Source organism: Silurus aristotelis (genome assembly GCF_946808225.1).
Source record: "Silurus aristotelis genome assembly, chromosome: 2".
NCBI lineage: Eukaryota > Metazoa > Chordata > Actinopteri > Siluriformes > Siluridae > Silurus > Silurus aristotelis.
The window spans coordinates 30200608-30226450 of NC_139575.1; the positions used below are offsets into that span (position 1 = coordinate 30200608).

The 25843-nt window shown below is 40.8% G+C and overlaps 2 protein-coding genes across 2 annotated transcripts in view; one reads left to right on the forward strand and one right to left on the reverse strand.

Annotated features, from left to right (window-relative positions):
• Nucleotides 1–25843, forward strand: part of wbp4 (WW domain binding protein 4) — a 218884-nt gene that overhangs the window by 158412 nt on the left and 34629 nt on the right. The window lies entirely within an intron of this gene.
• Nucleotides 1–25843, reverse strand: part of igfbp5a (insulin-like growth factor binding protein 5a) — a 42658-nt gene that overhangs the window by 14240 nt on the left and 2575 nt on the right. Inside the window, exons 2-3 of the mRNA XM_083534476.1 lie at nucleotides 1738–1937; nucleotides 1186–1305 (exon numbers count right to left, since the gene is read on the reverse strand). Of these exons, the coding sequence (XP_083390602.1) occupies nucleotides 1186–1305; nucleotides 1738–1937 (320 nt within the window). The remainder of the gene's footprint in view (nucleotides 1–1185; nucleotides 1306–1737; nucleotides 1938–25843) is intronic.

Genomic DNA, 25843 nt, shown 5'->3' on the forward strand with positions numbered 1-25843 from the left:
AGCTTGGTCCCTGTCCTACGCCGGAGACGTCTTTCCGCCTCCGGCCTCCACTGAAGACGTCTTTCCGTCTCCAGTCTCTGCTGCAGGCGTCCCTCTGTCCCCGGTCTGCGGCGGGGTTTCGCTCCATTCCTGGCCTCCGCGATGAGCTAAGCGCCGCTTTGGACCTCCGCTGAGGGCGTGGTTCCATCCCGTGTCTTCAGGATGGGCATCGTCCGGTTCCGGCTCTCCACCGGGGTTGTCACTCCGCCTCGAGTCCTTCCCGGCCTTCCCCGGTTTTGCGGCAAATCTGACCGGGTCCTTTTCGACCCTGGACGGGCACCGGGATCCTCCTCCGAGTGCCCTGGCCCTCCGGGCATCTGTGGGTTTGAGGCGTCAGGTGCCGCCCCCTCTGGTAATGTCAGGGATTGTGTGTATCTCTCTCCCTCACTCTTGTCATTAAAACCCGAGCGAGCTGTACTCCGGCTTCCGGCTCCTGTTTCACCCTGTTTCACCCTGTTTCACCCTGACAAAACCTTTACACAGGTAGACACCAGTCATGTTGTATAAACATCTTAGCAGCAGTCAAGAGAAATGGGTGGCATCTGAACTCATTTTCAAGTGTTGCAATATATATATATATATAAATAATCAATAAATAAAAACGTAACTGCTCAAGCACGCAGCAAGCCACCATTTAGGGATGAAACTCCTAGCTCTTGCCCCAACACCTATGGTGTTATTTGTGCAAATTTTTGGAAGCAGTTGAAAAGAACGCTTCGGGCTCATGATAATTTGGATGAATATAATTCAGTGTTGGACTAATTAATATCACTTTATTAATAGGGTGGTGTACTAAGACTAACATTAGAGTCTTTTTACATAAACTGAGTTGATTAAGCAAGTGTCTTGTGACAAAAATAATAAGAGGACATTCTAGCTATAATAAATTATAGTAATTTAGATACATAATTACATTGTAAGGCAAATACTTTTTTTGAGTACCTGTACTCAAGTTAAAGTTTAAAAGGAGCACTTTTACATTTACTGGAGTAATATTTTACCTGTTTTTACTTTACTTTAGCTCAAGTACATGGTTTGTACACTTCATCCACCAGTGTGTGTGTGTGTGTGTGTGTGTGTGTGTGTGTGTGTGTGTGTGTGTGTGTGTGTGTATAATGTAATTTTCTGTTATATATTACTACAAACCTGTTTGCGCTTGAAGAAGCCTTTCTTGTCACAGTTTGGCAAGTAGAGAGACATAGTCATCACTCGGGGCATATCCTTCATCCTCCTGACAATTATGTCTAGTTTCTCCCGACACAGTCCCTGTAATTAGCACAAACCAACCAAATATTTGATATAAGTAAAAAAACTCTCTTTTTGGCTTCTCCCGTTAGGGGTCGCCACAGCGGATCCTCCGCACGTTTGATTTGGCACATGTTTTACGCTGGATGCCCTTCCTAACGCAACCCTCCCCAATTTATCCGGGCTTGGGACCGGCACTAAGAGTGGCTGGGGATGGTTCCCTGACCGGGAATCGAACCCGGGTCGCAGCGGTGGGAGCGCTGCATCTTAACCACTAGACCACCAGGGGACCTAAATATTTGATATAAGTAAAATATATAAATATACACTCTAATACCAGCACACCATAACTTTACAGTGACCATAGTGAGATCAAATTTCACAGTTTCTATTCAGATGGTAAGCCAAAATGGGAGAATTTGCCAGTTCATTTGTATAAATTCTGAGACTTACTATTTCTTGCTGAGGCTTCTCTAGGCTCAGAGGGGAGGTGTCAAAAAAACCCATGGTCCTGAGCTTGGACTGTAACTTTTTCTTGTCTTTATGAACAGCCAGGACCTTCTTGTTGTTTATGTGGTCTTGAGGAAAAAATCTCACATTGGAATGGTGAAGCAGATCTTTAGTCACTGGGCCAAGGATATTGGAATTTTGATCTATAGATAAGAATAAAAAGATCATAATGCTAATTTGCTTGCAGCATAATGGTTATACAAGCACACTATAGTCATTCAAATTATACAACCATAATTTTGCTTGTGAAAATTAAATTCAATACAACAGACTGGATACTTCACTTAAGTCTAATTCTTAAGTATCACTTTCACTGGATAAATTTCCTTTAATGTAGGCATTTTGATCATACAGAAAGTTCATTTTAGACATACATTTCCGAAGGACTCTCTACATAGATCTTAAACCTAGCACCTTTTGCTACCAATAATAGCATTCTACAGAGGAGATGTGTAAAACAGCTTGTTTATTTAAAATTGTAAATTAAACTGTACCCTACTGCAAACATATATGAACTGCATTTTTGCATCTACCACTATAATTACATCAAATCATGGAGTATGGGGTAAATTCTAGATATAAATACAGTACTAGCTTTAAATAAGTCTGTAAAAGTTATGATAGCAAATTTTACTGTAACCATGTTAACATTTTTACATAAAGAAAAATGTTGTTGGTTTTTTAATAAGAATACCAACTAGAGTTTAGTTTTAAATTCTCCTGTTCAATAGTTTGTAACACATTAAAAAATATTGTAATTATGCAAAACTGTACAGTATAAAAAATACAGACTGGTGGCTTGTCCCTAGGGGTAGGTGACTATAATCCTCTCCATCAGCTATTCAACAAATGTTGATCTTCATAAAGCACTTAATCACAACTTTATTTGTATTAAATTCCTTTAAAACAAAAATTACCTATTTTGAATGACAAACATTACAGTTTACACTGATCAGGCATAACATAGACATTATAACATTGACAGTTGAAGTGAATAACACTGGTTATCTCTTTATCATGGCACCTGTAAGAGGGGGGTTATTAGGCAGCAAAGTAAAAATTATATCGTCACAGTTTATGAGTTAGAAGCAGGTAAAATGGGCAAACGTAAGGATTTGAGCTAATTTGACAAGGGTCAAATTGTGAGGGCTGAATGACTGGGTCACAGCATCTCCAAACTGCAGCTCTTGTGGGGTGTTCCCAGTCTGCAATAGCCAGTATCTGGTGGTCCAGGGAGGGAACAGTTATTTTTATACTAATGATTTCCCGCTGCCCTTTTATGCCTCTGGTAAAAGTGGAAGACTGGTTGTGGAAGATGTTTGAGTTGCATCAGTGGCCATCAGGGAAACTGCATTAGCAATATGTGTACTGAAGTAGTGGACAATTGAAAAATGTCTAACTGCTTTGGGGACTGACAAAATTTTCAGAGATTTGCATCTGTATACTACCAATATGGTTTTAAATTGAAGCAATCAAGAGGAAACTGAAGTTTAGACTTTAAGCTTTAATTGAATATAGTAAGATACTTTACTGTCATCGTATTCAAAACAAGGAAATTTAGTTTGCCAACTCTCAGACAGCAATAAGGGCATTTAAATATAAAACTGAAAGAAATATAATTTATTTTATAAGCATAATTGAGCATATGTCTCCTGTTCTCAATCATCTACACTGGCTTCCTGTCAAATATTGAATAGAGTACAAGATTCTCCTTCTTACTTTCAAAGCTCTTCATTATCTTGGTTCCTCAGAGCTCTCGGACTTGCTTCATACTTAAATCCCAAAGTGTACTCTCTGATCGCTATCAGTTTGTCAATGAAAATGGTGAGTTCTCTACACTCTCTGAGGTAATGTTTGGTATTCTGCAAGGATCTGTCTTAGGCCCATTTGCTTTTCTCTTTATATAGCTACCTCTGGGTGAAATTATAAACATGGTATTAGCCTACATTGCTATGATGATGATACACAGTTGACTGTTGCAGCAAAAACAGATAGAAGAGATCATCTTAACAATGTTGAGCAGTGTGTAAAGGACATTAGACAGTGGATGCTTGATAACTTCGTTCTGCTTAACTCGGATAAGACAGAAATACTTTTATTAGGACCACATGCATCTAGACGTAAACCTTACATAGCATCTCTGGATGGTCTTTTTGTCTCAGTGTGTACAGCAGTCAAATAACTTGGTGTGATATTTGACTATTTTTTCCTTTGAGACTCATGTGAATAACATTACCTGGATAGCCTTCTTTCACTTTAGAAATATTGATCAAATAAGAAACATGATACAGGATGCAGAAAAACTAATTCATGCATTCTCTACATCTATATTACACTAATGTAATGCTTTGCTTTCTGGGTGGTAGAGTAAGTGCATAAATAAGCTTTAGTTAGTCCAGAATGCAGTAGCAAGAGTCCTTACTTGATATAGAAAATATGACCAAATCACTTATCTTTTATTTAAACTGTGGCTACCCATTAAATCTCGCATATCTCATAAAATACAATTGCTAATATATAAAGCACATAACGGTCTCACACCGCAGGATCTGAGTGAACTTCTGTATCATTATAAACCCCACATGCCTACTTAGATCAAAAGGTGCAGGCTATTTGTTTGTATCTCAAATAATTAGGACTAGATCCCCACGGTTATGAAACAGCCTTCCAATTAGTGTTTGGGATTTAGACACAGTCTTAGTGTTCAAGTCGAGATTTAAAATTGATTTAGCCTTTTGTCTTGGGTAAATAAGCAGATCCAGAGGGATCACGGATAAAGAGTGTTCGGTGAACTCTGATATCTTATTCATTCTTTATTACCACATTATCTGTGTAAAGCTGCTTTTTTTTATTATTTATTATATTTTTTTTTATTATTTTTTTATTATATATTATATAAATGTATTATTATTTATTATTAAGTCTATGTAGGTCAGGACTGATGTAATATATGCCTCCAAATTAGCTCCTTGTGTAAATACTTCCCAGGCAGAGAGTCCTTGCTGCAAACATCAACTGTCTTAACAGCTGGTTTGTTCTGTAGAAATATATCACAATATAGGCTTATATATCACAAGTAGCATCAGGGAAAACATGAACTGATGTGGAGATGGGATGACTTGGTATGCTCCTTGGTATGCTCCTGAAACTTGGTATGCTTCTGAAACATTTGTGTAGACTTGGTCCAAATTTTTCTTTTCTCTTGTTTAAATGTTGACATTTTGCTGTATTGTCTTAGTGCTTCTCAATCATGCTTGTAGCCCTGAACCAGTCTTTGCTTACATACAGTACTGTATATGCGCATTCCACGACCTCTACTTCTACCAGAGTTTGTTGTCCTATATACCTGGCAAACAGGACAACCTTCTTGCTTGATGTAACTATAATAATTGATGTTAAGCCAGGTCTTTGTGATAATCATCAGGCAGTTACATATACAAGTGACCAGGAGTTTGTGACGAAAAGACTTAGAAGTGATGGTTTGTGTGGGTTATCTCTAGCCTAGCTAGAGCTCTTTTGCTTTCTTTCCCTTCTCCTCCTGTGTTGTCTTCCTAAAGGTTGGCTAACAGCATAGAATGCAGCAGAACGATGCTGTGAAATAAAATTGTAGTTTTTAAGAGTATAATCACAATACAGTTTTCTGATGAAAAGAGGTTTAGTAAAAATAAAGAAAAACATTGCACTGGACAGTTACATGCTGATAATAGCAATCAGTTAACAATACATCCAGATGGAGCATTAATTATGGTGGGAGACTTTAATCATGTTGAATTAAAAACAACAATGCAAAAATGTCAACAACCTGACTAGAGAAAATAATATTTTGAATCAAGTCATTTTGTGCCAAATATTTCAGAAGACTACAAAGCCATCTCATTTCCACATCTGGACTCATCAGATCATGTTTCCCTGATGCTGATTCTGACCTATTCGTCTCTGATCTGAAAACAAAACCAGTTGTTAGGATAGTCTGTGGGCACATAGCCACTGTGTCTGCACACACCATCGTTGTGCTCTAATATTTTAAAAACGAAATATTAACTTTGAGCATCTAGCTCTACCAAATTTGTTTGGTTTTGGGTTTTGTTTTAGAAATTTGCATAATATACAAAACATACTTTTGGAAACTCGTCCTAGAATTTCTTTTGTCCTGTATTCACAAAGGCTAGTGTAAAATGGAAAAGATCTGGAAAAGTCCCTAGTTCCAAACTACTTCAATTCATGGATGATGGAGGCCACTGTGCTTATTGGGACCTTAAATGGAGTTATTTTAGACAGCAACTTGTCTTTTACTAATCATATCAACCAAGTTACAAAAACAGCCTTCTTTCACCTTAGAAATATTGCTAAGCTAAGAAACATGTTATCTATATCTGATGCAGAGAAGCTCGTCCATGCGTTCATGACCTCCAGAATAGACTATTGTAATGCATTACTAGGTGGATATCCTGCATCATTAATAAACAAGCTTCAGTTAGTTCAGAATGCGGCAGCAAGAGTTCTTATAAGGTCAAGAAAATATGATCATATAACCCCAATCTTATCATCCCTACATTGGCTTCCTGTTAAGTTTCGAAAAGACTACAAACTACTACTTCTCATTTATAAAGCCCTAAATGGTTTAGCTCCCATGTATCTCTCCAGTCTTTTAACACGCTACAATCCGTCATGCTCCCTGAGATCTCAAAACTCTGGGCTTCTAGTAGTTCCTAGAATAGCAAAGTCCACTAAAGGTGGTAGATCATTCTCACATTTAGCTCCTAAACTTTGGAATAGTCTTCCTGACAGTGTTCGGGACTCAGACACACTCTCCCAGTTTAAGTGCCGATTAAAAACATATCTTTTCAGCAAAGCCTACACATAACACGTCTTACATCATAACCTTGTGCTCCAGAACCATCAACTTGTGCTGTTAATATCATGAACAGCAGCTACGCTAATTTCTCTCCACTGCTTCTCTTTCTCTCCCCATCCCGAAGCATCCTGAGGTTTGGCCAGCTCCAGTCACGTCCCACCTCATGAAGATTATGGACCTTTGAAGAAGTAGATGCCGAACTTGCAAACATCCCGAACCATCTAAAAACGTACCAGTGCCAATTGGATCCCACTACATGTGTGGAGTTTTGACATTGGACCTCCTGGAGTGTTTAAAGGCTCTGGCATGGAGAAGCTGATGCTGGATCTGTGATGATCACAAATGTTAAGCTCAGTAGCTCCTAGTTTTATAACTATAAAGACTGTATAAGACTGTAGAAAGAACATTACTTATAATCTTATACTCCAGTGCTCATGTTAGTTCTCACTCTCCAGTGTTCTGTATTGTTGAAAGATTTATGATCACACTCTTGATGTCACCCAAATGAGGATGGGTTCCCCTTTTGAGTCTGTTTCCTCTCAAGGTTTCTTTCTCATTACATCTAAGGGAGTTTTTCCTTGCCACGGTCGCCACGGCTTGCTCATCAGGGATAAATGCACACCATTCACCTTGACTGTTGATTTCTGTAAAGCTGCTTTGAGACAATGTCTGTTGTGAAAAGCGCTATTGAAATAAACTTGACTTGACTTGACTTAAATGCTGCCGAAACTTTTCTGTACCCTTCCCCGGATATGTGCCTCGATACAATACTGTTTTGGTGGTCTACAGACAATTCCTTGGACTTCATGGCTTGCTTGTGCTCTGACATGCACTGTTAACTGTAGGGCCTTATATAGACAGGTGTGCGCCTTTCCAAATCATGTCCAATCAACTGAATTTATCACAGGTGGACATCAATCAAGTAAAAAAACTGAATTGTTACCTCCATACTGGCCAGAAAATGCTGCAACTTATAAACATTGTTGCAATGTCACTGCCACCAGCCAAACAATTTAACTGACATGCCCCTTTAGGACAAACTTTTGATGTACCATAATTTCCGGACTATTAAGCGCACCCATATATAAGCACTAAATTTGACAAAGATTTTTATTTTGAACATAAATAAGCCGCACCTGTCTATAAGCTGCTGTCTATAATGCCTACATTGAAACTAATTAACTTTACACAGGCTTTAATGAAAGACAGTGTCTGTTACATAGTGTAATGGGTGAAATATGTTGTGGCTCCTTTAAGAGCAGTGTGGCATTTTGGGAATAGTCTGCCGCCGCATTTTTCTGGTATTACTGCATGTGTGCAAGACCGAGGAATATGTCCTTAATATATTCTGATGCTCATTTCTAAGTTTCTTTGACTAACCCGTAACACTGTTGTCAAGAAAAATTAAAAAGCGCGAGTTTTGGAAACCTGTCTGTGCTTATATGATTTTTGTTGCAACTGGAGTTAGCGAGCTATCCCTTGACCCAGACTCAACGCGTTACAACGGCTTGTATCTAAACAGTAGCCTACCAAAAAAAATCATTGGTCACTGTGTTCCTCCTTCCTTTCACAACTATTTCTCTAGAGAGTTTATCTTTTGGCATCGTCGTGCGTTTAAAAATCACCATCAGTGAAGCTTTTCTCCCGATGCCGTGCAGCTCAAAACACAGGTGAAGTAAGTTTTTTCATGCCCGGTTGTTTTCAGCGTGACAAATGATTCGCATTTCCTGTTGACAGTCCGAGTGAGCAGCAGGTCAAACATCAGAGGAACATCATCCGGGCTGCGGCCCGATTCAGTGGAAGTGCATCCGATTTAATATAAAGAGTTTCATTGGTTCACCTGAACCAGTTCGGCAATTTCATTAGTCTAATGTTAAGGGTCTCAGTTTTTTGGCTTGAATCATGTGAAACCGGGAAAAACCCAGGGAAATCCATAAATTAGCCGCTTTGTTGTTTAAACCACAGGGTTTAAAGCGTGGGAAAAAAGTAGCGGCTTTTAGTCCGGAAAATACGGTAATATGATCAATATTAAGTATTTTTCTGGAACAGGATTTTTTAGCTAAACTAGTATTGTGCACCTTTATGCAAATTGGCAAGTTGTAATGATGACCTGATCTAATAAGATACACACCTGTTCCCTTTCGAGAACTGGACCTGGAGCTGCGTCGGGACGCTTTGGGAATGTGACTGCGTTGTCCATGTTCTAAATAATGAGTCAAATCAGTCAAAATTGAAGGCAGGCTGTTACTAGCGGGGTGACGTCACGACCAGGAAGTATAAAACGCACATGGAGAAAAGCTGGCTTCAGCTTCTGTTTGTTAATGATTTACTCGCTGTAAATTTAATTTTTGTCTGTCTGTCTGTCAAAAAAAAATATATATAATTGAAGAAAACACTGAAGAAAACGAAGCACACTTTTGTGCTTCTCCCTGGGCCAAAGCCCCGTGAGGTGACATCTGAAGACTGTCATATCCAGGAAGAGGGCTTCGACCTGAATGGTCCTGACCAAACCTGTAGGGGATGAACGGGGAGGGGGTGTAGCACCACTTTTCTCAGTGCCCGTTTCCCTCTGGCCCCTTCAGGGACCTGGCTCATTAACCCTGCCACGAAATGTGCAACAGGGCCCTTGGTTTTTACCCGGCATCTTTTCGGGCCAGGAGGTCTCGTCTCTAGAGCCACGCCAGGGCACTGCCCCTGCTCTAGACACACCAGAGGTCAGTCTCGAGAGCACCTGGATAGCTCTGCCAGACGTGTCCCAAGCAGGCTCTGGTCTTGGAATGAGAAGTAGACACTCTCCTCAATGGTGGTCCCTACATTACACAGGGTACTACTGCAGGTACTTCATAGTTCCTAAAAAGGATGGTGGGTTGCGTCCTTTCCTAGATCTACATCAAAACGGCTAAACGGCTCATTTGCTATGCCACATCAATTGCCTAGAGATGTTGGCCTTGCTTCTGGCTCTGAAGTACTTCATTCCAGACCTCAGAGGCCATCATGTGTTGATCTGCTCAGACAACACCTTGGTGGTCTCATATATTAACCACTATGGGGGTCTGCCCTCGCACCCCCTGTACAGGCTGGCGTGCCAGATCCTCCTGTGGGCCCAGGGGCAACTCCGCTCCCTCAGAGCAGCTTACATCCCAGGCCATTTAAACAAAGCTGTGGACACCCTGTCGAGACAAGGGTCCAAACCTGGAGAGTGGCGCCTCCACCCTCAGATGGTGAAGCAGATTTGGGAGAAGTTTGGCAAAGCCCAAGTAGACCTGTTCGCATCTTTAGAGATGTCGAACTGTCCTCTGTGGTTCTCCCTATATCCACCAGCTCCGTTGGGACTGGATGCTATCGCACAGCCATGGCCGAGGGCAATCAGAGGGCAAAATAGTTCACCCGCGCCCCGAGCTGTGGAAGCTGTGGCTGAAGGGGCACAGCCCTGAGGTTCTGGTCTCTCTACCGAGATAGTAGAGACCATTCTTCAATCCAGAGCTCCATCCATGAGGAGGTCATATGCCGTGAGATGGCGCCTGTTCAGTGTGTGGTGCTCACGGCACCAATTCGGCCCAGTCCACTGCCCATTTGGTTCAGTGCTGGAGTTTCTGCAGGAACAGTTCACAAAAGGGTTGGCTCCATCCACCAATAAAGTCTATGCGTTTGCCATTACTGCGTATCATGCCCCCGTGTCGGGGCATTCACTGGGCAGAGACCTGCTTCTGACGCATTTTTGCCGTAGCACCTGGAGTCTGAGGCCTCCGGTGCGTCCAAGAGTGTCTGGGTGGGACCTGGCTGTAGTGTTGGAGGCTCTGTCTGAGCCCCCTTTGAGCCTTTGGCCAAGATTTCGTGGAGGCACTTGTCCAATAAAACCATGTTCCTGCTGGTTCCTCTCTTAGGAAAGTAGGTGATTTACAGGTTCTTTCTGTGGCCCCCTCTTTCCTGGAGTTCACTCCATGCATGGCCAGTACCTTCCTGCACCCTAGAGTGGGTAACGTCCCCAAGGTGACCTCGGTCGTCCCATGACCTGTCAGGCTCCAGGCATTCAATCCTCCTCCATTCCAGACCAGACCAGGAGAGATTGTGCCCAGTCCGAGCACTGGACTGTTATGTCCACTGGACAAGTCTCTGGAGGAAGTCAGAACAATTGTTCATCTGCTACGGCCCTCTGAGGAGAGGCCTTCCTGCTCATAAACAAACGCTCAGCAGATGGATTATTGCGCGTTTTCTTACGGGTCCTCTGGTCTTCCTGCTCCATTCAATTCAGTTCAATTCATTTTTATTTGTATAGTGCTTTTAACAATGAACATTGTCTCAAAGCAGCTTCACACAGATAATGTGGTGATGATAAATTATTATGATCTTTAAAAGTGTAGGTTTGTCCCTGATAAGCAAGCCGGTGGTGACTGTGGCAAGGAAAAACTTCCAGAGTTTTCTCCCATTCTTAGGACAGTTCCTAAAGGGGAAGGTCTCTAGTTTACCCTAACCCTAACCCTAACCCTAACCCTAACGCTAGTTCTCTGAGGGAACGAGATGCTGCGTCTTTATGCCACACCTCTGGCATCCCTTCAGCGCTTCCTACTCAGTTACAGAAGCTGAGGCCGGCTTCTCTCCATGTGCGTTTTATACTGCCTGGTCATAACATCACCCAGCCGGTGACAGCCTGCCTTCAATTTTGACTGATTAGACTCATTATTCAGAGCATGGACAACGCAGTCGCGTTTTCAAAGCGTTCCGACGCAGCATCTCGGACCCTCTGGGAACTAAGGATACACATGTAACCTAGAGACGTTATTGACTAATCAAAGTTTAGGGGTTAAAAACTGAGCATTCGGTTTGAAACTTGAATGTTAGAACATAAACCCTTTAAACATTTTGGTATTAATAAAATGTGTATGTTTCAAAGAAAAATAGGTACCTTTAGTAACTAAATGAACCTACCCTTATGGTCCTATAACATATCTTTAATAGTAGTGCATAAATTTTTACGTGTGCACAGTTTTACATAAACATTTTATACACCATATTATAGTATCTCATCAGTATAATAGGATACATAAATTACACAATTTCAGGTTTTGCACACAGTATGCATATTTCTATTTTAACTTTTCAGCATTCTCAACATTAAGAACCAGCAATATAAAGCAAATTCACCTTTTCAAAAAGAGTATAGTGACAGTTATTGGAAGTGGCTTATCACCACCTCAGTCATTTTTGCTATGACACATTGCAGAAACATATGCATATTTGTAGGGTGTATAAGACAAGTTGAAAATTAAGCAAGCATTAAGTGCTGGCATAGTACTTATTTATCAACTCTTGTTTCCTTGAATATCCACTTCTATCATCCAATTTAATAAGGACTTGATCCTCCCTGAAAAAAGCCAATTTCCAAACAGTTTCTTGTGAACAAAATGAACAAAATCTTAAGACTGGGGTAAACATTCCAAGTATTCACATTTTGTGCTGGTGGATCATAACCAGGTTGTAAGAGATCCTTCAAACTGTCAAAATAAAAAGTAGCAAGAGAAAAAATTATTTTAGTTATATTATTTAGTTATTGAAAACTGCATTTAAACTCAAACAGGCTGTTCATCATCTGCTAAAAATTTTAAGACCATAGCACAAAAATACCCACAACATAACTAAAAGTGTCAAAATAGGACTTAACAGTTAGCCCCACCAATCTTGTTCATAACTTCAAACACTCGTTTTGACATGCTTGTTGCAACTGTTTCCAGGAGGCTGGTGGGAATTTTGCTCCATGTGGTAAAGATAGCATCATCTCCAGTGGGATCTGCTTGTCACCACATTCACCAAATCACCACATTATCTGTGTAAAGCTGCTATGAGACGATGTTTATTGTTAAAAGCGCTATACAAATAACAATGAATTGAATTGAATTGTCATGTAGTATTGTTGCAAGCCATCAGGACCATCCAGGTAAATTATTTTCTTGTCCAAGAAAAAAAGGTTTCTTTCAGCTTTCATTGCCCAATGTTTGGTGCTCCCTTGCAAATTCCAAACAGGCAAGTTTGGCAAGGGAGGAGACGTGGCTTTCGAAGACGTTTTTTGCTCTTTTAAGCCCTTCTCTCGCAGATGCCGTCTTATGGATATTGGGCTGCAGTCAGCATCAGTAAGGGCCTTAATTTGGGTCGAGGATTGGCCTGTGTCTTCACAGACAGCCCGTTGGATCCTACGGCTCAGTGCAGGTGAAATTTTTTGGCTCTACCACTTGATTTTTCTTGTCCTATAACTTTCAGAATATTTTAAGAAATTTTTAATGACTCTAACTGCATCCAACCTTGGCAGCAATGGCGCATTGCAAGAGCCCTTGCTTGTGCAGCTCAACAATCCTGCCACGTTCAAAAACAGAAAGCCCTATTGCTTTTTGCCATCAGGAGATCATGACAGTGTGACTGTCTTAAGGACAATGACATTAAAGCCATATTTTTAAGGCTGTGGTCTTTTGATTAGCTGATGAACAGCCCGGTTTGAGTTTAAAACAGTTTTCAATACATTGCCTACTCTCTATTTTTTGTCTTTTGCTCTTGTTTCTTATATATATATATATATATATATATATATATATATATATATATATATATATATATATATATATATATATATATATATAAAAACAGTGCCGGGCCATGCATTTGATACCGGGGCCTTCAGTGGGGACTTACCCGACTTAATCCACCTCTTAATACCACCACTATCACGTCGCAATTATAGAAACCATCAATACTATACAAAAACGCAATATAACAACACGTGGCATTACAGAGAGAGGAAGCATTTTGTATATGGAGGGTGAATACCATTTTCACTAAAGTAAGCTTTAAACCTCTACACTACAACCACAACTGTGCCTGAATCAATATTTGTCTAATAACATGACAAAAACATAAAATATTTAAATAAAATACAACATACTCACCAGAGATGCATACTTATAATGCATACTCACATAATGTGCAATGCTCCTCAGAGGCTGTAAGCCAGTGGGACAGCTTGTAGGCACTGGTCGGGCAAACAAACCCTTTCCCGGGCTAAAACAAGCTAGCTAGCGTTGGGGTTGGCCGACCTCCTCACGATGTCTAGCTTTTCTTGAAAATATATTTTTAAGTATGTCCGAGATTAAATCAATTTCTCTTTCTTTGTCAGCCATTGTGGGGGTAAAAAATGTATACTCTGATGTATTAACGTGTGCAGATCACTAGTCGAACTTGGCTGTAACAGTTTCCCTCTGACCAACTAATCAAAGGATGGAAAAATGCTGACGCTATTCTGGGCCATCTAGCTGGCCCTGTGAGGCAAATTGAAATCTGAATGGTTAAAGAAACAGACCCATTGCTAATATAGTCAAAAGTACACCAGCCAGCACTACTGATTCTGAAGGCCCTGGGCAGATTAGATGAAAATGCTACAAAATGAAGAGAATAGACTGTTGGGAATAAATTAATACAGTTTCAAGAAACAAATAGGTTGTAAAATTTGAGGTTGTAAATGTAGGTTCAATTCAATTCAATTCATTTTTATTTGTATAGCGCTTTTAACAATGAACATTGTCTCAAAGCAGCTTTACACAGATAATGCGGTGATTAAAAATGAATATGTTCTTTATGAGTAAGTTTGTCCCTGATGAGCAAGCCGGTGGCGACTGGCGACTGTGGCAAGGAAAAACTCCCCGAGATGGCATAAGGAAGAAACCTTGAGAGGAACCAGACTCAAGAGGGAACCCATCCTCATCTGGGTTACACCGAATGTCCATTTGTGGCGGGTATACAATGTTGCGGGGTGCAGTGATGATGATCAAAAGCGAAGTGTATTTCTGAGTCAGTGTAGGAGACTGTTGACATCAGTGTAGGAGACTGTTGACATCCAATCCAGGCAGGCCTGGATGAAGTGGGAAGATCCACGGGGGGGAGAGGGGCTGGAACAGTGGTCACTGGAGCCTCAGGAGCATGTTTAGGTCAGTGCTTCTGATAGTGTTTAGGCCAGCAGAGAATGAGCCACACACACACACACACACACACACACACACACACACACACACACACACACATATATACAGTGTATATATATATATATATATATATATATATATATATATATATATATATATATATATATATATATATATATATATATATACACAGTGCCTTGTAAAGTATTCGGCCCCCTTGAACTTTGCGACCTTTTGCCACATTTCAGGCTTCAAACATAAAGATATGAAACTGTACTTTTTTGTGAAGAATCAACAACAAGTGGGACACAATCATGAAGTGGAACGAAATTTATTGGATATTTTAAACTTTTTTAACAAATAAAAAACTGAAAAATTGGGCGTGCAAAATTATTCAGCCCCTTTACTTTCAGTGCAGCAAACTCTTCGGGAAGTTCAGTGAGGATCTCTGAATGATCCGATGTTGACCTAAATGACTAATGATAATAAATAGAATCCACCTGTGTGTAATCAAGTCTCCGTATAAATGCACCTGCACTGTGATAGTCTCAGAGGTCCGTTTAAAGTGCAGAGAGCATCATAAAGAACAAGGAACACACCAGGCAGGTCCGAGATACTGTTGTGGAGAAGTTTAAAGCCGGATTTGGATACAAAAAGATTTTCCAAGCTTTAAACATCCCAAGGAGCACTGTGCAAGCGATAATATTGAAATGGAAGGAGTATCAGACCACTGCAAATCTACCAAGACCTGGCCGTCCCTCTAAACTTTCAGCTCATACAAGGAGAAGACTGATCAGAGATGCAGCCAAGAGGCCCATGATTACTCTGGATGAACTGCAGAGATCTACAGCTGAGGTGGGAGACTCTGTCCATAGGACAACAATCAGTCGTATACTGCACAAATCTGGCCTTTATGGAAGAGTGGCAAGAAGAAAGCTATTTCTTAAAGATATCCATAAAAAGTGTCGTTTAAAGTTTGCCACAAGCCACCTGGGAGACACACCAAACATGTGGAAGAAGGTGCTTTGGTCAGATGAAACCAAAATTGAACTTTTTGGCAACAATGCAAAACGTTATGTTTGGCGTAAAAGCAACACAGCTCATCACCCTGAACACACCATCCCCACTGTCAAACATGGTGGCAGCATCATGGTTTGGGCCTGCTTTTCTTCAGCAGGGACAGGGAAGATGGTTAAAATTGATGGGAAGATGGATGGAGCCAAATACAGGACCATTCTGGAAGAAAACCTGATGGAGTCTGCAAAAGACCTGAGACTGGGACGGAGATTTGTCTTCCAACAAGACAATGATCCAAAACATAAAGCAAAATCTACAATTGAATGGTTCACAAATAAACATATCCAGGTGTTAGAATGGCCAAGTCAAAGTCCAGACCTGAATCCAATCAAGAATCTGTGGAAAGAACTGAAAACTGCTGTTCACAAATGCTCTCCATCCAACCTCACTGAGCTCGAGCTGTTTTGCAAGGAGGAATGGGCAAAAATTTCAGTCTCTTGATGTGCAAAACTGATAGAGACATACCCCAAGCGACTTACAGCTGTAATCGCAGCAAAAGGTGGCGCTACAAAGTATTAACTTAAGGGGGCTGAATAATTTTGCACGCCCAATTTTTCAGTCTTGAAAGTTTGAAATATCCAATAAATTTCGTTTCACTTCATGATTGTGTCCCACTTATTGTTGATTCTTCACAAAAAATTACAGTTTTATATCTTTGTTTGAAGGTCGCAAAGTTCAAGGGGGCCGAATACTTTCGCAAGGCACTGTATATATATATATATTAAACTATTCTGAAATAATAATATATAACAATAATAATAGTCATCTTCACTGCTCAACAGTTGAAGAAGTTTTTGTCCTGTCTATACCATGCTACCAGAACACCTTTTCCACAAAATAACTAAGGCATTTCCAAAAAAACATTATTTTGCAGAAAACACACTGATCAAAATTAGAGAACACTTTCAGATACCTCCCAGTTATTGGTGTTAATCTGGCACCTGGTGCTAATTTCCTTGATTATCTGTCAACCCCTATTTAACTGGCAGCCTAACTTCCAGTTTCACTGACTCTGCAAGATGGTGGGCCGTTCTAAAGTGACTGAAAGCCTCTGGCAGCAGGTTGTCCAGATGAAGGCTAAAGGGATGACCCAATTAGCCATAGCAAGACAAGTTGGTCGTTCCAAATCTGTGATTTCAAGAATATTGAATTTTTACAACATCACAAACTCATTCAAGTCCGCCAAGAAGACTGGTCATCCATGGAAGACAAATACAAGAGAGGACAGGATACTGCGGAGGATCTCAATGGGCAATCGTTTCCACATTGCAGCTGGAATTGCTCACCAGTTCAGCGCTAAACAGGGTAAGGATCTGTCTCGTCATACAGTGTCTCGACGTTTAAAAGCATTTGGACTAAAAGCCCACTCTGCAGTGACCTTTCATTAGCAGAAGGAATCAAAAGGCTAGACTAAGCTTTCCTGAGGAGCATGTTGTGTGGACAGAGGAGAACTGGTCCAAAGTTCACTTCAGTGATGAAAGCAAGTTTAATTTATTTGGGTCTGATGGGAAACATTATGTTCGGCGACAAGCTGAAGAAAGACTAAACCCAAAGTGTGTAAAGAAGTCAGTAAAAAGTGGAGGAGGAAGTGTCATGGTTTAGGGCATGTTTTCTGCAGCAGGAGTTGGGCCTCTTATACAGCTACATGGCAGAGTGAATGCAAATGTTTATCAGAACCTTCTTCAACAACATATGGTTCCTTCCCTGCGTTCATCCCCCAATCAGCCCGCCGTGTTCATGCAGGACAACGCTCCATGTCACACAGCAAAACGGGTAAAGCAGTTCCTTGAAACTGAAAACATTGAAATAATGACATGGCCTGCCCAGAGTCCTGATCTAAACCCAATAGAGAACCTCTGGAAAATCCTTGGCGACAAAGTTATGGCCAAGAAACCCACTACAGTCACTGAACTGTGGAGGAGACTGGAAGAGTGGACCAAAATCACACCAGAGCAGTGTGAGAGACAAGTGCTGTCCTGTGGCCGCAGATGTGCAGAAGTCATTCAGAGCAGAGGCCTGTACACTTCCTACTAATTGCTGACTGTTGTAACCTTCAGAAAATTTTGTTGTAATCTTTTTCCATGCTACAGTCATTGTTGTTCATTAATTTTGATCAGTGTGTTTTCTGCAAAATATTTTTTTTTGGAAATGCCTTAGTTATTTTGTGGAAAAGGTGTTCTGGTAGCATGGTATAGACAGGACAAAAACGCCTTCAACTGTTGAGCAGTGAAGATGACATTATTTCAGAATTGTTCAATTGTTTATAAATTGTTCTCTAATTTTGATCTCCAGTGTGTGTGTGTGTGTGTGTGTGTGTGTGTGTGTGTGTGTGTGTGTGTGTGTGTGTGTGTGTGTGTGTGTATATATATATATATATATATATATATATATATATATATATATATACACAGTGTTGGGCAGTAACACGTTACTAGTAACAGTAACTAATACTGTAATGCGTTACTTTTAAAAATAGTCACTCCGTTACCGTTACTGTATGGTGCGTTACCCGTTACTTTTTTAAATGAATTAATTTCGGCTGAAGTGTAGACTACTTACTTGCTTACAGCAGCGTCGCATTGTAGGATTGGTGGATAAACCACTGTAAACACGAAGAAGACGCATTGTAGGATCGGTGGATAAACCAATGTAAACACGAAGAAGATGCATTGTAGGATTGGTGGATAAACCACTGTAAACACGAAGAAGACACGCTGTGGGCGTGTCTCCGTTTATTCAGGTCTGTGCGGCAGTAATTGCGAGTCGAGGCGAGAGCAAGACGAGTTTCTCAAAGTTGAAACACCTCCAGGACCTCCATGCCTAAAGAGCTAGTAGCTAGAAGCTAACCCGGTGTTCTGTTCTACATTGTGGATAGTTTTCATACTTCAGCTGTTAAAGGAACATTTTTAAGAGCTCAACACAACAGCAGAAGCCACTTTAGTTTTTGATTGTCAAAATATTATTCAGCTTGTTTTGTTATTTATTTCAGAAATCCTTGTGATATATTCAGTTTGTGCTGGTCTGACCTCAATAAAATAGTGTTTAAAAATTACTTTGTGTTTAAGTCAGTTTTGTGTTAGTATAGATCATAACGCATAAAAGGGCATTAGTCAAGAGTCAAGAGTCAAGAAGCTTTTATTGTCATTTCAACCATATATAGCTGATGCAGTACACAGTGAAATGAAACAACGTTTCTCCTGAACTCAGGTGAACTACATAGAACAACATAAAACAACATAAAACAACAGTCACAGAACAGAGGAACACAGGGCCAGGAACTAAGAACCTCACCACATAAAGTGCATGTGTGCAACTGGTGCAAACAGTGCAAAAGACAACACAAGACAGTGCAAGACAACACAGGACAGTGCAGGACAATACACAATACACCAAATATAAAAATAAAAACAGCAATAGCTCCGCCAGTAAAACCTGTCGTGACAGAATAAGGTGCGCAGTAGCAGAAAAATGTAAACAGAAAATGTAAACAGAATTGTGCAGTTCTGCAATAGCAGAAAAATGTAAACAGAATTGTGCAATTCAACAATAGCAGCAATCAAAATGGACTGAACAGTGACCAAAGGATTGGGACAGAATATTGTGCAAAAAGAGCAAGTCCCGGAAGACCGGCAACAAACGGCATGTAAACATTTTGCAATAATAAAAGGTGTGAATGGTGCTGAAACCTGGGTGTGCGAAGTGTATGATGTGTGTTGAGTCCGAAGTGTATGATATGTGTTGAGTCCGGTTGTACAGATCAGTCACACAGTTGTGTGTAAGTTGTGTGTGTGTGTGTGTGTGTGTGTGTGTGTGTGTGTGTGTGTGTGTGTGTGTGTGTGTGTGAGAGAGAGAGTTCAGTTTAGATGTTTTATTGAGGAGCCTGATGGCTTGCGGGAAAAAGCTGTTGCACAGTCTTGATGTGACGGCCCGAATGCTTCGGAACCGTTTCCCTGATGGTAGGAGTGTAAAGAGTGTGTGTGACGGGTGTGTGTGGTCATCCACAATGCTGTGTGCTTTGCGGATGCAGCGTGTGGTGTAAGTGTCCATGATAGAGGGGAGAGAGACTCCGATGATCTTCTCAGCTGTCCTCACTATCCTCTGTAGGGTCTTGCGATCCGAGATGGTGCAGTTCCCAAACCAGGCAGTGATGCAGCTGCTCAGGATGCTCTCAATGGTCCCACTGTAGAACATGGTCAGGATGGGGGAGGGAGATGAGCTTTCCTCAGCCTTCTCAGGAAGTAGAGATGCTGCTGGGCTTTCTTGGTGATGGAGCTGGTGTTAAGTGACCAGGTGAGGTTGTCCGCCAGATGAACACCAAGGAATTTGGTGCTCTTGACGATCTCCACTGAGGATCCATCGATGATCAGTGGAGAATGGACACTATGTGTTCTCCTGAAGTCAACAACCTCTCTTTAGTTTTGTCGACGTTCAGAGACAGGTTGTTGGCTCCACACCAGGCTGTTAACCGTTGCACCTCCTCTCGGTATGCTGACTCGTCGTTCTTGCTGATGAGACCCACCACGGTCGTGTCATCGGCAAACTTGATGATATGATTCGAGCTGTGCGTTGGTGCACAGTCGTGAGTCAGCAGAGTGAACAGCAGTGGACTGAGCACGCAGCCCTGAGGGGCTCCAGTGCTCAGTGTGGTGGTGCTGGAGATGCTGTTCCCGATCCGTACTGACTGAGGTCTCTCAGTCAGGAAGTCCAGGATCCAGTTGCAGAGGGAGGTGTTCAGGCCCAGTAGGCTCAGCTTCTCGATCAGGTGCTGAGGAATAATTGTGTTGAATGCTGAACTGAAGTCTATGAACAGCATCCTTACATAAGAGTCCTTGTTATCCAGATGGGTGAGGGCCAAATGGAGGGTTGTGGAGATGGCATCATCCGTGGAGCGGTTTGGACGATACGCGAACTGCATGGGGTCCAGTGCGGGTGGGAGCTGGGTCTTTATGTGCCTTATGACGATCCTCTCGAAGCACTTCATCATGATGGGTGTGAGTGCAACGGGACGATAGTCATTGAGGCAGGAGACAGAAGACTTCTTCGGCACAGGAATGATGGTCGTCGTCTTGAGGCACGTAGGAACAGTGCCGCTGCTCAGGGAGATGTTGAAGATGTCTGTAAGGACATCCGCTAGCTGTTCTGCACATTCCCTTAGCACTCTGCCAGGAATGTTGTCTGGTCCAGCAGACTTCCGTGGGTTAACTCTGCATAGAGTTTTCCTCACTTCAGCTGTGGTTAGACAGAGCACCTGGTCACTGGGAGGAGGGATGGTCTTCCTCGCCACCACGTTGTTCTGCACCTCGAACCGGGCATAGAATTCGTTCAGCGAATCTGGGAGGGAGGTGTCACGGTCACAAGCAAGTGGTGGTGTCTTGTAATTCGTGATCGCCTGGATGCCCTGCCACATGCGCCGGGTGTCTCCGCTGTCCTGGAAGTGGCCATGGATTCTCTTGGCGTGTGCGGGCTTTGCCTCTCTGATGGCACGGGACAGTTTGGCCCTTGCTGTTTTTAAGGCCGTCTTGTCCCCTGCTCTGAAGGCAGAGTCTCTTGTTTTTAGCAGCGCACGCACCTTGGCGGTCATCCATGGCTTCTGGTTGGAGCGTGTGGTGATTGTCTTGGAGATAGTCACGTCATCAATGCACTTGCCGATGTAGCTGGTCACTGTTGACGTGTACTTCTCCAAGTTAATGAAATCGCCATTGGTTGCAGCTTCCCTGAACATGTCCCAGTCAGTGCATTCAAAACAGTCCTGGAGAGCAGACATGGATCCTGCTGGCCAGGTTCTCTCTTGTTTTCGAGCTGGTCTTGAACGCCTGCTGAGTGGTCTGTATGCTGGGATCAACATAACAGAGATGTGGTCTGAGTACCCGAGGTGGGGGCGGGGCTTCGCCCGGTATGCGCCCCGGATGTTTGTGTAAACAACATCCAGCGTGTTTTCTCCTCTGGTTGCAAAGTCCACATTCTGAATTTGGGAATCACAGTCCTGAGATTTGCGTGATTAAAATCTCCGGCGACTATAAACAATCCGTCAGGGTGTGTTTTTTGAAGTTCGCTAATGGTCCTGTAGAGTACACTGATGCTTCCTTAGCATTAGCGCTAGGTGGTATGTACACTCCGAGCACAATAGCGGTGGTGAACATTAAAGAAGGTTCTTTAAAAAAGTAACTAAAAAGTAACTTTTAACAGTAACGCATTACTTTTTGTGGTAAGTAATCAACAAAGTAACAGAGTTACTTTTTGAATGAAGTAACGAGTAACTGTAACTAGTTACTATTTTTTAGCAGTGAGCACCACACTGTGTATGTATATATATATATATATATATATATATATATATATATATATATATATATATATATATATATATATATATATATATATATATACACACACAGTGGAACCCGGTTATGTCAATGTCCTAGGGGGTTGCCAAAAAGCATCGAGATAACCGATGATCGAGATAAACGAAAATTAAAATGGCGGCAATATATTAATGTGCTTGAAATTTCTTTATGTACATGATGTGCGTTAATAAATGAGAATGTGCATGCATGTGTTTTTTTTTTTTTTTTTTTACACAACAGCGTTGCTGCGATTTGTTTGATGAAGGCATGCTATAAAAATACATACAGTTCATGTTTGTTAACTGTCAGGAATCCACCTGCCACGCCCCCTTCGGCGCCCCCTTCGGCGTGGCAGGTGTTTTCTCGGCCGCTTTCTCGCGGCTTCAATCGCACACATATGGTGCTTGTTTATCACTCATCACCAGCTCCTATCTAAACTTCCACACTCTCACTGTCCGTTATTGGTGGTATATGTTTTTTTCACGGCGGTCGTTGTATCGCTCATGCGTATCCCGGTATGTGCCTTCCCACCGGCACTTCTACCCAGCGCGGCTTTCAGCTCCCGTTCATCACATAACATTTAACAACAAAAGGCATATGTGCACTAACTAACAGCAGAGATTCACCAGTATACAATACAACACCTGTAGCATCTGTAAGGCTTGATTTTTCCGCCAGTTTCGAGAGTTCTTCTGCGGCTGCACAGCCCTGATCGAAAAAACTGACGTTAAATGGCAAATTTTTTCCCCCTTGTGCTCGAGATATAACCGATAAAAAATGCTTAGAAAAAGCGAGAATTTGGCGGTTCCACTTCAAAAATGACATAACCGATTTTTATCGACATAACCGATAAAAAATGCTTAGAAAAAGCGAGAATTTGGCGGTTCTATTTCAAAAACGTTGACTTAATAGGGTTGTCGAGGTAACCGAGGGCGAGATAACCGGGTTCCACTATATATATATATATATATATATATATATATATATATATATATATATATATATATATATATATATATATATATATATATATATATATATATATATATATATATATATATATATATATAATTTAATTTTTTTTATAATAATTTTTTTTTTGTGTGGACTCTGTTCTTTAAATGTGTGTTTATTATATAAAAAAAAAAAAAAATAGGCTATTGAGTTAATTTTAATATGAAGGAATTTACATTTGTGGGATATATATATATATATATATATATATATATATATATATATATATATATATATATATATATATATATATATATTTTTTTTTTAATGTTTTTTTTTTCCCCAAATGGAAATTCCTTCATATTAAAATTAACTTAATAGCCTATTTTTTTTTTTATAATAATGCACTACACATTCATAGAACAGAGTACACAATTCAGGAACACTGAATTTAAAGGTTTGTGATCTGTTTTGAGACATCTTACGATGTAAGGAGGTATATAATTTTAACAATGTGACTTGCTGCTTTTTTAGTATCTAGCCCATTAATACCACAATTTTTAAACACAATGTCAAGTTATTCACTTTGCTGTAAACACTTTTGTTCTTATAATATTACTAAGCATAATAAGCTTAAATTTAAAATAATGTGTTGCTTTTGTCAGGCTAAGATATTTACCAAGTCAAGTATTTTAGCAGGGGAACTGAAATGTACAGATACACAAAAACATACAAACATACAAATACAAAAATAATGCTACAGATTTGGTCAACACGTTCAAATCTATATATTGTATTTTAATAGTTATTAAACTGCTTTCATTTTAGGCTATATTGTTAAAAAACTACATTAACATTATAATTTAACACATTTGCTTTATGTGTGAAAGGACAGTCAAGTGCTTGTGTGCCAGGGACAGTCAGTACAGACAGGCAAATCACCATTTCATGCATTTGCATGGTTTAGCATCCTCCTGTCAACCTTTTGAGCACACTTTGTTTGGCCTTCAGCTGGACAGTTTGGCAGTTGGAAACATGTATGTTCCATCTATGTACCATGTACCCCTAAATGGATTCGCCTATGACCCGCTTAGCCCTCAATCATATCCTTTTTTTCTGACAGTGTAAAGGAAGCACTAAAACTACAAGGTGTAGTGCATCTGCAAAGTTTTTACAGCACTCCACATTTTTTATTTTTTATTTTTTTTACATTTTGTTATGGTATAACCTTATTCCAAAATGTATTAAGTTCATTATTTTTCTCAAAATTCTACAAACAATACCCCATAATGACAACATGAATGAAGTGTGTTTAAAATTTTATGCAAATTTATTAAAAATAAAAAAAATCACATGTACTTGCTCAATACTTTTTCCAAGCACCTTTGGTGACCATTAAAGCCTCAAGTCTTTTTGAGTATGATGCTACAACCTTGGCACACCTATTTTTTGGCAGTTTCTTCCATTCTCCTTTGCAGAACCCCTCAAGCTCCACCAAGTTGTATAGGAAGCATTGGTGCACAGCCATTTTCAGATCATTGAACACAGATGTTCAAACGGGTTAAAGTCTAGGCCCTGACGCTTGGAATTAAGGCCAAAGAGTTCAATCTTTGTTTCTCATGGTCAGGGAGTACTTCAGGTGCCTTTTACCCCTAAAATCCTGTTGGGCTGTTATGTGCCTTTTACTGAGGAGTGGCTTCAATCAGGCCACTCTACCGTACAGGCTTGATTAGTGGAGTGCTGCAGAGATGGTTGTTCTTTTGGAAGGTTCTCCTCTTTTTTCACAGAGAACGCTGGAGCTCTTTCAGAGTGACCATCGGGTTCTTTGTCACCTCCCTTACTAAGGCCCTTCTCCCCCGATCACTCAGTTTGGCAGGGCAGCCTGCTCTAGGAAAAGTCATGGTGGTTCCAAACTTCTTCCATTAATGGAAGATGGAGGCCACTGTGCTCACTGGGACCTTCAATGCTGCAGAGGTTTTTCTGTACCCTTCCCCAGATCTGTGCCCCAATACAATTCTTTCTCGGAGGTCTACAGACAATTCCTTGGACTTCATGGCTTGTTTGTGCTCTGACATGCACTGTTAACTGTGGGACCTTGTATAGACAAATGTGTGCCTTTCCAAATCATGTCCAATTAACTGAATTTACCACAGGTGGAATCCAATCAAGTTCAGGTGGACTCCATCTCAAGGATGATCGGTGGAAACAGGATGCTCAATTCTTTGTGTCATAGCAACCAAAACTTGAGCAGCCCAAATAATTAATAATGGCATTTGTTTACAACCAATTTCATAATTGAGTTATAGTTGTTGCAGCCCTAGTTCAAATGAAAGGTGCCAAGTTCCAAGTTTGTTGAACACATCTAGGCCTTATTATCAGGAACAAAGAGATGAAATTCTTATCTGTTGGCTCATATACTTTTTTTTTCTCAAATAATTTCTTCAGTCAATAGTAAAAGATCACTGGTATCAAAATGTGTCTAAATTAGTTTTGTAACATGCCAACATATGGCAGCACAGGCAATCACAGGGAGCACCAACCTTCATAAGTCAGTGTCGCAAAAAACATCATCCTGTGTCCATTGGGAGCTGTGCATCTGGTGCTATTCTGACCACGTGAGTTACCACGTTTGCTATTCTGACCACTGATTACTTTCCGTTAAACATTGCTAGTCTCGTAACCTTTTAATACCACCTCGTATAGAACTGTAAATCCCATATGATAATGGAATGGTCATGCTTGTGGGAAAGGTCAGAAATAGATTGCCATGTAGCAACACTCCAAGTGAATACTTGGGATATTTTAATTTTAATTAAAAGGTCATGCAGACCAAACCATAGGAACTAAAGACAAGTAGT